Raw genomic sequence first — 14,647 nt, 5'->3', positions numbered from 1 at the left:
TCTAACGTTATCAATTGAAAGCTAAGGCATCCAACTAGCCCTGATACAGTTGTTGAAATGGAAATTTACAAGCTGGTCGTTAATACTTGCAATAAAATATCACACTCCTTTTATTCACTAACGACCTGCTTTGCATGCAATATTTTATTTCAGGTATTTTAACTGCTAACCTGTAAATATTTAAAAGAGGGAACTTTGTTCATTATTTAATGTTAATATTATTATTATTTTCTCTATTTCAAACGCTTATCTAGTGAAATAGTCCTGAAGATATAATAATTCTACATATGGCGCTTTTATTTCACATCATATTTAAGGAAAGAAAAAGGACAAAACCCACATAGAATTAGACATATAATTCAAAGACCACGGTACAACCTCTTCTTTTTTTTTTTTTCTTTTTTTTTTTTTTTACTTGAGCAAACAAAAAATAGTCAAATGACATGAAAAGTGGCAAGTCTTCCGATAATAAATAATAAATTACTTTATAATTTTGCAATGCAAGAGCAAACAAAAAGAGTGATTTTTTTTTTCTTTTCACTTTTCCTTTTTTTTACCTTATTTTTTTTTTTACTTTTTTCTTGTTTTGTTTTTTTTTTTTTTCTAGAGAGTGAGAGAGAAAGAGAAAGAGAGAAAAACAGTCCTTATAACCAATGACTATACACATCTTTGGGGGAGGGGAAGGTTCTTGGGCAGACACATTTCAAACACAATCCCGAGACGCTTTGTGGCAAAATAGAGGTATACCTTGTTGCAATGTTTTTATAAATTGGTTTCAAAGAGGAAATCGAAAATCTATTTTTAATCATCTAAGACTTAATAGGGGGTGGATCTCAACCAAACAAAACCAAAACCCCGCTACAGACATGCTAGAAGAGACCCAGGAAACAACCCCTTGTTAAGAGTCAACTAAAAACAACATTGCAAACCAACGCAGCTCCACCTTCCTGCAAGGAATCTTTCAACAATGCAGGGCTGAATCGTCTCTTTCCTGATGATGGAAAACCTACTGGAGCTTCTTTTGGCAAGGCTATCCCCAGTATTGAAACAGCACCATTCGGATTGGGAGGGACCAGATAGAAAGTCCCTCTACCTTGGTTTCTCCCTAAGATGTGCAGTCAAATGAAAAGATTTTTTTTTTTTTTGAGATCCACAAGTACAAATCCTTTACATTTGGAAAACGTCTTTTTGATCCTCCTCTGATCATTGAAAAGCGCGGGGTTTGTGGTTCTTTTTAATATTTTTTTTTAGTGAGATCCCATGATTGTCTTCACAGTGTTGCTACCATATTACCTTGTCTTTTCAAACATGACTCCGTTCATCTCATGGAACAGTTCCTTGCTAGGTTTCTTATAGGGTTGTTAAATATTCTTTCCCCCTAAATTTCGGAGTCACAACACGTTCACTTTCCCACTCTCTCCAACGGGATGAGGATAAGGGCAGAAACAACAACAACAGAAATCTGAATGAGTGTTCCTCATGCCTCAATAGGACTGGCTACCATGCTGTTGGGTGTATCTGGCAGCTGAGAGGACATTGATGCTACTTCACTTCCAGTAGAATTGGAACCGGGTCCTCCTTCCGAAAAATTAACCTGCCAAAAAAAAAAAAAAAAGAAAAAAAAAGGAAAAAAGAAGAAAAATAAGAAAAAGAAGTTTTGCTACAACTGTAAAAATCAACGAAAAGTAGCAGGTAAAGGCAAAGAAGAACACAAAAATAAATACAAAAGGCATGCAGCTGAATGGCCCAATACATCTCCACAGGAGGCTGTGTCACTGCTGGTTGCTCTGTTTAGCTTCCCCATTGACTTCACAGGAACCCTTTTCAGGCCTTTGGCCAAATCACCAAGAAAAAGTAGATTAAAATAAAAAAAGAAAAAAAAAGACTGAAAAATCAAGCAAATAAACAAACAAACTTATTAATGAGGTCTTCTTCCCTGTCTTGCAAGAGTGGCAATCCCAACAGGATGTTCTAGTCAATTATTTAGGAGTGCATGTGTTTTCTTGACAGGAAACTGAAAGGTTACCTTTTTCCCCTTTTGTGCATATACGAAAATAAACCTGAAAGGAGCATCCAGGAGCAGAAGGCATTTGAAACTAGCCATCCTCTTTCATTCGTGATTTGAGGCGGGTGCTATCTCTTCTTAATGAGAGTCAGTTTGATAAAAAAGGTCACACTATTTCATCCTAATGTGCCCCGCTGCTCCTGTTAGTTTAGGAGCAGCGTCCGGAAAAGGCATGATTTGAAGGGTGGAGCTTTGCTAGTCCAAAAGCATTTCTTTGGCACCTATTTAGCTGGTCAATCCTGTGATTAAGGGCCCTTCCAGATTAGAGACGTGCCTTGAACAGTGGATGAACTCTTTCATCCACTATTCTTTATTTTAACTCTATTCAGTATCACAAATTATGTCGAATGTATATTAATATTAATCTGTCAATCTAATGATCTACCTTTAAGCGTATGTGTATTTGGATTACCCATCTTCTCTTCTGCCTTTTTTTTCCTCTGTTTTTGAACTCACTGCATCAAAGATTTCTAAAGTCTTATATTCTTTAAGGCACAGGAAAGTAAGGCAAGAGAAGGAGATAATTTTTCCTCCTGTCTGATGGACGGCTTGATTAAAGCAGGAAAAACAAGGGTTGCTCTAGATGTAAGAGGATGCAAATAGCTCTGCTGCAATGCTATATTTCCCTGAGCCAGCACAGTGTGCCAGCAAGGGAAACAAACTGCAGACTGCTGTTGGGCAAAAGAAAAGTGATTCTGCAAGAGAGCATGGTACTAAACCAAAAAGATTTGAACACAATGCTAGATTCAACTATAAACCTTTATCTTGCATCATTTCATGTAAGAAAAAAATGTCCAACAGATCATAAAAGGGTTTATATGTTAATTTTTCATAACTACTATTTTGAATTATTGAAATACCATACACAACGTACCTTATTATTTTAAAGATCTGGTTTTAACACATTTAGGCCAGGAAACTGAGTTAAGGTTGAACTTCTGTCCTTAATTCACCTGGTTGGGCCTAAGTATTGTAGATGATATGGTCCCATATGAGCTGCCAAGTGACGTAGGCATAAGGAAGGGAGTTAAGAACAGAATTTATTCTAAAAGGTCTGTTTTCTTTCGGCTTAAGGTAGTTTATTATAGTGCTTGAATTTTTCACCTGAATACATACTAGCAATTTCCTTTTCAAAGGACAACATTTAAAATAAGCTATATATATGTATATTTGTCTGTGTATGTAGAAATATGAAGTTATATCTAGAGAAACATGCTTAAAAAAAGGACTTCAAAATTTTAATTAAGTGATTGATATTTGTGTGACCAAACAACGGCCCGGGCTAACATTGCAATCATGTATTTAAAATTCAGCCTATGGTATAAAGGCAAAATTGGCCCAAAGTGGGGAGGGGCAAATTTTATAAACTGCTTTCACAAATGTAAGTACAATTAAGTGACATGTGAAGAATGTTTTAGTTCTCTGGATGAGGTGCTGTCAGTTTTCAGCAGTGTGAAAGCTGAGTTATTCTCAGACCTGGCTCAGGCCTTATTCAAACTTGCAGTCAACCCCGCAAGAGCTCGTACGCTAAGGTAGATTTTGCATCAACCCCTATGATATCAATTCAATTCTCCATGTTTACAGGTGCTATCATGTCCACTTTGTAGTTTCGGGAAAACCCAGCTAGTGTGGATTGCTCGTCTCACTGAGAGCATCCAACACTTCTAATGAATCCCCGATTGCTCTGCCCCTGATACCGGCTGGGAACCGACACTTACTAGTTGCTGAAAAGCAGGTTGGTCTATGTCACTCTGCAACGCGAAGTCACTCAGTACTTTCCAGGGCGGCTGGTAACTCTGCACCTCCACGGGGTTCGCCTGCAAACCACCGTCATGTCTCTCCGGACTAGCAGCCACCATAGGAGTTCCTGTCATCCCTTGGATATTCTGTAAACAGCCCAGCAAAAGATGTTAATGAGCTTGATTAACTTCATTGTATATAAGTGCTGAGTCAATAAACTGCTTTCTATCTTATCTATACGGTCTCTTGTATTTGCTTTGTTAATCTGCTGTGAATGTCTTACTGTATTCTACTCTAGGTCAGCCTGTTTCTACCCGCTGCATTTATCACGGTGGAAGTTTACTTTCTTTCCCTTTAATGCTCCTATTCGTCTCAAGGCATACTCCCTCCGTCCTAAGCTTTCTTAAACATGAGCGTTCTGTATCTCGACTGCCGATGCACGTCTCAGAACAAGAAACGGTTAATTATGCTCCCTTCCTATGTCGCATCCAGTCTGGTTTTGTTCTGCATGACCTTAACTAGATCGTATATCCACTGCACGACATCCACTGGGGTACGTCATTACCGCGCTCTTAATAAACAAACAAACAAAACAAAACAGCCCTCCCAGTATGCCCTATGGTGCAGGCACAGTGTACAACATAATTCCAAGCCTCGACGAACAGATTGTTCAGGCGAGTTAATAACACCGTGTTTTATTGCATTCCAACAGGGTAAAATGAAACTCCTTAAATTCCACTTAACTAGGCAGCCTTATGGATTAATAGTCATTCTCAGGTCAGTCAATATACACAGGGAGAGTAACAGACTCTTCTTCAAGTGGACTAGCGACAACAGAAAGAAAAAAATTGGCTTAAAATGGAGACAATTTGTTCGACTTTATGCTCGTTTGCATCACACACGCCTAAGTCCGCAGGCAAGAACTCAAAATATATAAAACTATCTCTAAGTTAACCTGTAAACAGTATGGTAATTCTGAAAAATTTGCATTGTATTTGTCTTTTTCTACAGTAAGTGCACTGACAAACACACACCTATACATCCTGTAGTATATTAAGTGCTAAGAAAAACAAATCTAAATTGCCTTTTATCCGTCTTCTTTTTTAATTTTTTTTCCCCTACTGGATTTACTTCTGTTTATAAGGAGGGAAGAGGGCAAAAGCATTATATTCCCCTTAAGGAGTCCTCTGCTTTTGCAGTATCAGCATTACACAAAGCTGATACACATCCCATGAGCTCTGCAGGTCACAATTCATGCTGCGGAGAAGTTAGTCTAAACCACCGCAAAAGAGATGGGTTTGCGTGAGCAGCCTGTATCTGCTCCTTTCTGTGATCTGTTTCGATTGCGCTGACAACAGAAACAAACGGGTAACAGCTAAGCGGTATCGTTTTCTTTGTTTTAAGGGAGCTCGCAAAAAATCAAAAGCATCAAACCAAGCCCTGAGGCTGTCCGGACCGGACGTATCCCAGGCGTTTCGCCTTGGCAATTAAGGCAGAACATGGGCAGAAGCTGAAGCCACTTACAGTTTTGTCATTGGGTTGCTGCTGCTGAAGTTGCTTCATCATAATGCTCCTTTTTTTATCCTTGCATCGCTTGTTTTGAAACCAAACCCTGATGACCCTCGGGCTGAGGCCAGTCATTTCTACCAGTTGCTCTTTCATGAGGGCGTCAGGCCTGGGGTTGGCAGCGTAGCAGGTCCTCAAGGTGTGAAGCTGTTTTTCATTAAGGACAGTCCGGACTCGGGTGGTCTTCTCGGGCTGCTTATGGACGTGGGGCCGCAGAGCTGGCTGTCTGGCAGAGATAGGTTCTGCTGTAGGGGAAGGGAGGAACAGGATCCCCATGAGTAGGGAGCAGGGAGTCTGCGGAGACTATGAATCTAAGCTGGTGGGACAGGGGGAGGGGGCCGGGGGGGGGGTGATGAACCCTCTTTCAAAGGCCATTCAAACACTCAGATCTATCTGAGCTGCTGCAGACTCCTCTGCTTTATGCGCTGGTGGAGTGACTGACATTTCTGACTCCTCAGATAATTAATTTGCAAAAACAAACCACCCCCCTAAAACCCTTAATGACAGAAGCTTGAACCTGTATGAGACTTGACAGGGGAGGGTGAGTTTGCTAAGGTGTATGTGTGCTAGGAAAAGAGCGGGAGAGTTTTGTGTGTTTGTCTCCTGACAAATCACCGAACCAGATTTTTGGGCCAAAAATTAATGAACGAATACTTCTTAAATTAATCATAATTCGGGTCTGCTTCTTGTATAGTGAGTCTAGCTCAGTTTAGCCAGAAGCCGGCATAACGTACAATAGCTCCCGGTGGTTTGATGCTTCCAAATCAAAGCAAAACAAGCGAAATCCTCTGCACCAAGGCCATGGAGGAAAAGCCTGTGAGAGCCCTATGTACCAAAGCACGGAGGATGGCATCTATCTTAGAAAGTGGAGGTGCTAGGTGAATTTGTTTAGACTTAAGAAGAATAATTTTTAAAAAAAAGTTTGTCTGATTCTTTAAAAAGGAGAGCAAGCCCAGCAACTCGTGGAAACGGCCAAGAAATGCAAACCTACGGGTAGCATCACATCAAGAGCTAAAAGTGTTCCTGTAATTCTGCCATTCTTCTGTGCGTTGTGTAGCTGTAGCTATGTAGGTGTAAATTGACCCAGTCAAGGGAAAAATAAAAACACTGCTATTTTTTCCCCCTACAACTGTTTAGCTAACATTCTGAGGTGCTTGCGTTTGTACAGTCGGGTTCCGATTTCTCTGAGTATAACAATACATCAGCAGATGCGATGAAGACATTACGAAGGCTTCCAATCTTATCATTATTATACCTGCCGACACAATAAGCCTTTCGGAGACATGCACAAACACGCTATAGGGAGCACAATCTCTCTAGAATTGTGCCCTGATAAGGTACAGGATTATTTCTTCCTATATAAAGATAAGTCACCCGAAAGCAGCTCAGAAGAGGGAAACGAGCCTGTTTTAGCATAGCTAAACTTTGCAAATAACCTTCCGAGATACAGTTACGTGCACGGCAATAATGCCGGCCAACCTTGTATCGTCCAACCTAGCTTGCCTCAGAGACATGTCCCTTCCTAAAGCTAAGAGTCTCTGAGAAGCTGACATGCCACGTCGAGAACTACAAGTGTGAATGAAGTTGTAAGGTGGGGCGACTCTGAAGTTACTAGGCTGAGTTTTGAGATGAAATTCTCATCAAATCACGAGAAACGTTTCAAGAAGGCAGAGTCACTTTAAAAGACAATTACCGAAAATTAGCTTGTTGACAGTTTTAAATTACAGCCTAAGCGCTCGCCTGTACTTTTGAAGTCTATCTCTTTTAGAACCCCACTTCCTCCAGCGTTCAGAACGGCTTCTGCACACACTCCTGAGGCGGCCGAGGGATCGGCCGGCGCTTTGCCGTAGACCTGCTCGCCGCAGCGGCCCGTCCCTCTCAGGCTCAGGCTCAGGCTCAGGCTCAGGCTCAGGGCTCGGGAGGGTGTGACGGAGGACTCCTGCACGCGGTGCGCGCTGAGGGCTGGAACAGCGGGGGCGCGGCCCCTCCGCAGGTGTCCCGCTTCACGCGTCCCGCGAACGCGGGCGTTTCTCGCGGCAGCAGGACCCGCGGCAGCCCGGGGCGTGGGGCAGTCACCGCCGCCGGCGCCTCTCCGAGGCTCCCTGTGGGAGCGTGGAGCTCTCCCCGCCGCCCAGCGCGGGGCCGGGCGTCGCCAAACCCCGCGGGCTCCCGCGGCACTGGGCGCGGGCGGTACCTGCCATCTGCAGCGGCCGGGCGGGGTGCAGGGGGCTGAGGGGGTCCCCGCCGCCCAGGCTGGCCCGCTCCACCACGTCGTGGTCCGCCCGGCAGAAGAGGCCGTCCTCCCGCAGCGCGAATTCATCGCCGGGGATGAGCTGGCGGCTGCAGGCCACGCAGCGGAAACACTCGATGTGGTACACCTTGGCGCGGGCGCGCATCACGAAGTCATTCTTGCTGAAGCCGATGCTGCATTTGGCGCACTTGATGCCGTATAACCTGAGCAGGGCCCAGCCCAGAAAGAAAGAGAAGGAAGGGAAGGAGGGAGAGCACGGGAGGGGGAAGGGGAGGGTAGGGAAGGGGCGGGAGGGAGAAAGGAAAGGAAAAAAGAAAGAGGTTTTCACTCCCGCTCGTGGGCAGCCCCTGGCCCCGCGTAGACGCGCCACACGCAATCCACTTCTTTAAAAAGCACGAAAAATACAGAAACCAGAAGAGGAAAGGAATGAGCCGGATTCGTTTGCTGTCCGTGCGCTGATCCCCATGCCGTAGAAGGTGGAGGGGGCCCGAAAGCAACGGTGGAAGAGAAGAGTGGTGAGGCAAAGGTGTAAGAAGAAAAAAACCAAGGACCCCTTTGCTTCCCGAGGAGATCCGACCTCTCCCTGCTGTCCCAGCGCCCGGGCTGAAGCGGGAGTGGGGCCGTTCCTGTCCTCTCCCTTCCTCCTCACCTGACCTAAACTGGCCTGGGACTGAACTAGACTACCCGGGCACACCACGGAAAGGCGACGCTGCCAAAGCTGCCGTGCACTCCACGCATACAAACCTGCCAGCCTCACCAAACTGCCGTATTTTTTGCGCGGAACCCACTCAGGACGTGTACCGCTTGATGTGTGCCTGGACTGCCGTTAGCTTAGCCTCTGGGACATGGCAGGGGAGACCACCAGCGCACAGCCTCTTCCCCTCGTCCTCTCTCACCAGGTTAATTTTATACAACAATATAAGTATACACACATGTGTCCTCAGGCTCACATATATAGTAGTGTAACTTCTCTCCCCAACTAAAAGGCAGTTTGGGTGCTCTGGCTTTGCAGCCTGTCCCTTCCTTAGCCTCCCTACCCTGTTTTCCCTCTTCCTGACGCTCCCACCTTGAGCCGGGGCTCAAACTTTCCCGCAGGAATGAGAGCTCCTTGCTGACAGCCCCACAAGACAATACGTTTCTGGAGTGGATGGCAGGCTCCTTGTCTCCCGTGGAGGAAAGCGGGGCAGTTCACCCATCAGTAGATAAACACGAGAAAATCCTCCAGTTCGGGTGTCTAGCACTGCAGTCTTTTGGCTCCCAACGAGTGCTCTTTAGCCAGAAGCCTTCTTAATACGATGTAAAATTAACATCTTTCTGCAAATGTACGGATAAACGCACACATGCATGCTCGCGATCCAGAGAACTGTGAAAACTGCTCCTAAAACTACACTAATATTTATTCCCATTCATTTCCTCACCGGTATACTTCCTTGGAGATACAGTCTGTAAAACGTGCATGTGGGTACAGATGTTATTTAAATACTTCTTTAGCTACTACAGCTATAAAGATGTGCTAGTCCTATATTCAGTGCTACATATATCCAAATTATAGTTTTGAGAAGAAAAACCCCAAACAAACAGCCAGACAGCAAAAGAACAGAGTGATCGTAAAGCATGTGAATTCATATGTACAAAAGTTGCGGTAGTTGCCCACAGGATTGACAACTATAGATTGGCTCACGGTCTAATTCAAAGTCACCTTGCATGTAACATACATCTTCCTTTTTAAATTGGAGACAATTAAATGTATTCCATATTAACTTAATAGAGCAGCATTTTTTTTTCTGCTTAAATTTCTCCCGCTGAGTTTTATCAGGAGGTAAGTGAACACAATTCAGTCCAAACGTTTTCCTTTCATTTGAAATCAGTGAAAGGACAACACTTTAAAGAATGGCTCCAAAGTTCGTTTAAAAGTAAAGAATGAATAAATAAATAAATAAATAAATAAATAAATAAAGCTTAAAAGCTCTGGTTTTCATCATTATAGAACTTAGAGAATAATCTCACAATGGTTTGATGGAATGGTCTGTTTAAAAATTGTGCACTGGAGCAGGAAAGAGTCAAGGGGTTTATTTCAGTTCAGAATTACACAGAAATCAGACGATATTTTAGGTGTCTCGGAGACTTGCTTCCAAAACTTTCTGTAGAAAAAAATACTTTTCATACCACAGTGTCATGCAAACTTCTGATTTGGCAAACCCGGTAGGTGACACTGAAATGGATCAGCATGAGCCAGGAGCACAAATAATAAACACACTCGAAATTCCTGCTTTGGTTTCTCTATAGTGTCAGGATTGGCAACGTTCACATTTTATCAGTTACCAGATTTTAATGTGAGGAAGGAAGCGGTTCCATTATCTAAATATACCCAATTGTTCACGAACAGATGATGGGCAATTTGATCTGGTCTGTCTAATTCATCAGTACAGATAAGATAAGAAAGCAAAGGCAGTCAGATATCACCAAAGGGGTTAATATTTAAAAAGATTAAATGTCAGTTATTTTAGCTAAGAAACATTTCAGTCTAGGTTTTAACATCGCTATAAAAGGAACCTTCAATATGAAGGAAATTTGGGGTTTGTTTCTGTTTTCCTTTTGCTTTCTGTTTTAGACAGGCCTGGTTTAAGATTTTTTTTTTCATCTGTGTATTTATTTTTGCGGCATACGTGATTGAAGAGCCTTTCTTATGAATGCCATTATGCCTTTGCAAAAACACAGAGGGATGCTTTTCTCAGGTTGTGTTAGAAAGTAGTCACTTCTATGTTGCTCATAATATCTACATGGTTAAAAATATCCATTATCTATGATTTCCCATTTCGTTAGAATCAGAGGTTGCCTTGACAAAGTCCTCAGAAAGATCCTACACAGTCTCGAACCTGGTTTTGTTTATACAAAAATTTGCATTTGAATTTAAGGAATAAAAACTTCACGACTACCTTTTCTCCTTGCCGGTCTATCTATGGGAAACCACTTAAAAATATACGAATTGTCCTTTACCCTCTTCCTCACAATTTTTCCTCTTAATATGTCTGTCAAATTTATAAAGTTAAAAATAAAATCTCACCAAAGAATTAAACACTATAAAATCTCACCGAAGAATTAACATAAATGGCATACCTGATATAATCTCTTTTACAGTAGGTTTTGCCATCCCTAACAAAGCACGTACAGGTCTCGTCCAAATACTGATTACACTCTGCACACTTCAAACACGCCGCATGCCATTCCAAATCCGGAGAAACCCTCAGAATATACTGATCGTGAATTTGATTGCCGCAACCAACACATAGGGAAATCAGACGTTTTTCTGAAATGAAAATAAATACATGATTGACTAACCGTTTACTCTCCTACAGAGATAAACACACTTTTAATACCATTCCCTTATAAAGCGTACTCTGGGAGTGTTCTTGTTTGGTTTTTGCCTTTTTTTGTTTGTTTTGGGGGATTTTCTGTGGGTTTTTGGTTGTTTTTTTTAATGGGTTTGTTGGTCTTGGGTTTGGGGTTTTTTTGTATTGCACATTTGGATGATAACTGAAGTGTGCCATCAAAACCTTGCCTCGTTTAGAAAGGAGGCGGAACGTATGTTAAAACACAAATGTGAAGAGTCTTTGGGGTGAAGGTCCTCATTTCACAAGCCTTGCATGGAATCAAAACTCCAAACTCCCATGTTGTTTTATTTTTATTTTATTATTTGCTTGGTTGAATGCCCTGCCTTACGAGGAGAGCAGCTATGTGTATTATTTCGTATTTTAAGAGGCTGTGACTGAAAACGATGAAGCATGGTTGCGTGCACTTCCCATTCAGCCTTCTCCCTCAGAAGAGGGGAGTCGAGGCTTCTAGCAAGAACAAGCATCATTACGGTTGTCACTTGCTCTTTTTCATAAGTCTAATGCTAACTACCCTAGATCGAGTAGGTGCTGGATAGTCAGCCTCACCGCAGTCTTTACCACAAGAAGAACTTAAGGCTCCGTGGTTGGAGATCCCATTAAAATCCTGTCTGCTCCACAAACTTTAAAAGAGAGCAGGACCCCAGGCTGTTAACATATAACGCTACGACGTTAAAACAGAGCAAGCATGCAGGCATGGCAACAAAGGCACCTTCTCTACCATTCAAATGAAGTTCAGCACTTTAGCAGTTCGCCTGCCTGACACGGTTACAATAGACAGCACATTTATTCCAACAACGGTAAAGATTCCGCCTTACTTTTTGGTGGGTCTCCCATGTCTCCCATATCTGAAAGAGGGTGTAATGTCCACAGTGAAATGGTGTACGGTTTCGTTTTAAGACCCCAAAGTAGGTTTGAGAGCTGTCGCTAAAAAACAAAAATAATAATAAAAAAAATAAAAAGTAGTAGTAATAATAAAAAGAAAAAAAAAATCGAAATCGGGGAAAAAAGAAAAAAAAAAAACCGGCACAAAACGCCACCGACGTGGGGAGACACTGTCAGGGCTGCGGAGAGCGCAGGGGGCGCGCGGTGCGGGGCGCGGCGCCGGGGGCGCGGCGGGATCCGGCCACGCGGAGCGGAGCGGTAGCGGTGCGGTGGCGGTGCGGTAGCGGCGCTGTGCGGGCGCGGTGCGGTGGCGGTGCGGTGCAGTGGCGCTGCGGAGGCGCGGCGGTGCCGAGCTGGGCGCTGGCGGCTACGGGCACTCGCCTCACCCTTATCTCTTACTCAAACTTCTCTGCTCCAACTCAGCCCTCTCGCCATTGGCCCGACGTCACGCGCGGGGACGTCACGCCCGCGCGCGCCCATTGGCGGCGGGCGGCGGGGCGCAGCGGCCCCCCCCCATTATCGTGTTTCGGCGTCTGGCGGCGCCGCGGGCCCGGCTCGGGTTCGCCCGGGCAACTTTTCCCCCTGCTCCTTATTTTGTGTTTCCCTCCTTTTATACTTTACTTCATGTTCGCTTCTCCTCCATCTCCACTGCTTATCTCCTGTTACACCTTTCGTTCTGCTCTTTCCCCGAGCCCCCTCTCAGGGTCCTTCACCCCTTCCCCCCCCCCCCCCCGCCGGGTTTGCCATACCGTGTGTACCATTTCCATAAATACATATACATACATATACATATATACACACACACATATATGTACATATATTATTTTTAGTTGTGGTATTAGCCCAATTGTTTCCTTTCGGAACGTTTATCTTTCCACGCTCCGGTTTGGTCAGGCGGAACTGCCCCGAGCTCCCCGAGGGAGGGCAGGGTGGGCTGGCTGGGCATGGCCCCAGCCGCGAGGTGGGACGATTTGAGGTTGCCCTCCAGCCTCCTTTTCTCTTAAAACCGCGGATAAAATATTCATGTATTTCTGTTGAATACAAGATCGAAGGAGGGACAAGTATTTACCTGAAATTGTCTCTCAAGAACTTCTGCCTTTCCCCAAGGAGAATCCCTTAAAATTCTTATTAAAAAAGGTGTGGGGAGAAGACGCAGACCTGCTGTTAGAAAGGATCTGCAGCGCTGCTCCCTGGAGGCGATGTGGGGATTCCTTCAGCCGAGAGCCGCGGCCAAGCGCGGTGCGGTGTCCGCGTCCGCGGCTGCTCAGGGGCGCACGGCGCACCTCGGACTCCAGCGGGGAGTTATCTGAAAGTTTCCCAAACCAGGCAAAATGCTGCTTTCCCGTGGGCACTGATTTCTTTGTGTGTGTTTCTCAAAGGGCAGGCTCCGGTTCGGCTAGTCGGTGCCTGTCCCTTAGTCTATGTGTGGAACTGTACCCGTTCCCGAGCGTGTCCGCCCCATGCCCTTCTGACACCCACCTTCTCCACCCCGCGATTTAAACGTTCCCTTTGAGTTTGTTTAGATCCCATTTTTGCCTTCTGTTCCATATGGACTGTTACACCGCCCTCAACAACGTAGTGTAGAAGTGCCCTCCAATCACTATGCGTCAGGAAAATATATTTGTTTTCAATGTCCTATGTTTTTAAAAGGCATCTGAGTTTGGGTGTAAGAGAGGCAAAGCCATATTCATGCAGAATAATTTACCTAGGAGAAATCTGATTGAAATGAAACAGCCAAGAAATAGTTCTGAAACTCGCATTTGCTGATGAGACAGCTACTAAACAACGGACTTTCTCGGATTCCTAACTTTACAAGATATTTTCCTTTCTCAAGCTGAGGGGACAAACACATCCTCCGGGTTTATTTCAAACAAGAAGTGGGATTCAACGTTGCCACTTGTGGAGATAACTAAACTGCCTTTAAATGATCTCAGGATAGTTTCAGGAGGTAAAGACAGGGTTGTAAACACGCGCACACAGTAAATTTACATATTCAACGTTTAAATAAACAGTGGGAAATGCAACCCTGATAGGTGATCACTTCCACACCCAAGAAACTGGCGATATACATATATGTGTTCGGGGGGAGTGTACATGTGTGTGCGTATATACATGCATACATATATATATATATATATATATATATATATATATAAAACTAGGCATGCGTATAATTATGTATACCTAGGTAATTAGCTATAAGAATAACAGCTATAATTCTCTGTGTTAACCGAGTAAACAAAAAAAAACAGTTATGACGAATGAATGCCAAGCGTGGCGGCTTCGGTCAGCCTGGCACGTGTTTGGGGCAAATCGCTAGTAAATGGCCAATTTCACTCGAATTGGCGGGCTGCGGTGTCGTCCGGGCCGGGTCGGGTCGGGCTGGGCCGGAGGTCAGCGCCGCGCCCCGTGCCTGCCGGTGCCCCCGCAGCCCCCGCTGCTCCGGCGCGTGTCCGCGGTGCTGTGCTTGGCGCTGCAGTGTTCGGGGCGGGGGCTTCGCTCCGCGGGCACAGCGCGGTGCCCGACCGGCCTCTCCCCGCTCCCGGGCGCGCAGAGACCGCGGCGACCTCTGCTGGCCGAGGGGCGACCGACCGCGGCCCCGCGCGGTGGGCCCGTGTCAGACCTTTTGTGCTTCTTCCCCTCTGCAAATGTCAACCCCCCCCCCCCAAACCCTCCCCACGGGGCATGCCCAGGCCCCCCTTCCTCCCATACCTCCCCTCCCCACCCAGGGTGACCTCACGCGCTGCGAGC

The 14,647-nt window shown here is 44.9% G+C and overlaps 1 protein-coding gene across 4 annotated transcripts; it reads right to left on the bottom strand.

Annotated features, from left to right (window-relative positions):
* Window positions 1-1,147: 1,147 nt before the first annotated feature.
* Window positions 1,148-13,170, bottom strand: ISL1 (ISL LIM homeobox 1). 4 transcript variants are annotated; one of them, XM_032676573.1, is made up of 7 exons: window positions 12,966-13,170; window positions 11,830-11,938; window positions 10,740-10,929; window positions 7,566-7,825; window positions 5,330-5,616; window positions 3,784-3,951; window positions 1,148-1,594 (listed from the first exon to the last, which is right to left on the bottom strand). In XM_032676573.1, the coding sequence occupies exons 2-7, from the start codon at window positions 11,855-11,857 to the stop codon at window positions 1,478-1,480; spliced, it is 1,050 nt and encodes a 349-aa protein (XP_032532464.1). In that variant the 5' UTR covers window positions 11,858-11,938; window positions 12,966-13,170; the 3' UTR covers window positions 1,148-1,477. The 4 variants fall into 4 exon arrangements, with proteins under 4 accessions (XP_032532464.1, XP_032532463.1, XP_032532465.1 ...); XM_032676572.1 differs by lacking the exon at window positions 12,966-13,170 and adding an exon at window positions 12,056-12,139; XM_032676574.1 differs by lacking the exon at window positions 12,966-13,170 and adding an exon at window positions 12,052-12,084.
* Between the last annotated feature and the right edge of the window lie 1,477 nt (window positions 13,171-14,647).

The sequence above is a fragment of the Chiroxiphia lanceolata genome, chromosome Z (assembly GCF_009829145.1).
Source record: "Chiroxiphia lanceolata isolate bChiLan1 chromosome Z, bChiLan1.pri, whole genome shotgun sequence".
NCBI classification, from domain to species: domain Eukaryota; kingdom Metazoa; phylum Chordata; class Aves; order Passeriformes; family Pipridae; genus Chiroxiphia; species Chiroxiphia lanceolata.
This window is presented reverse-complemented; position numbering and strand designations above follow the sequence as displayed.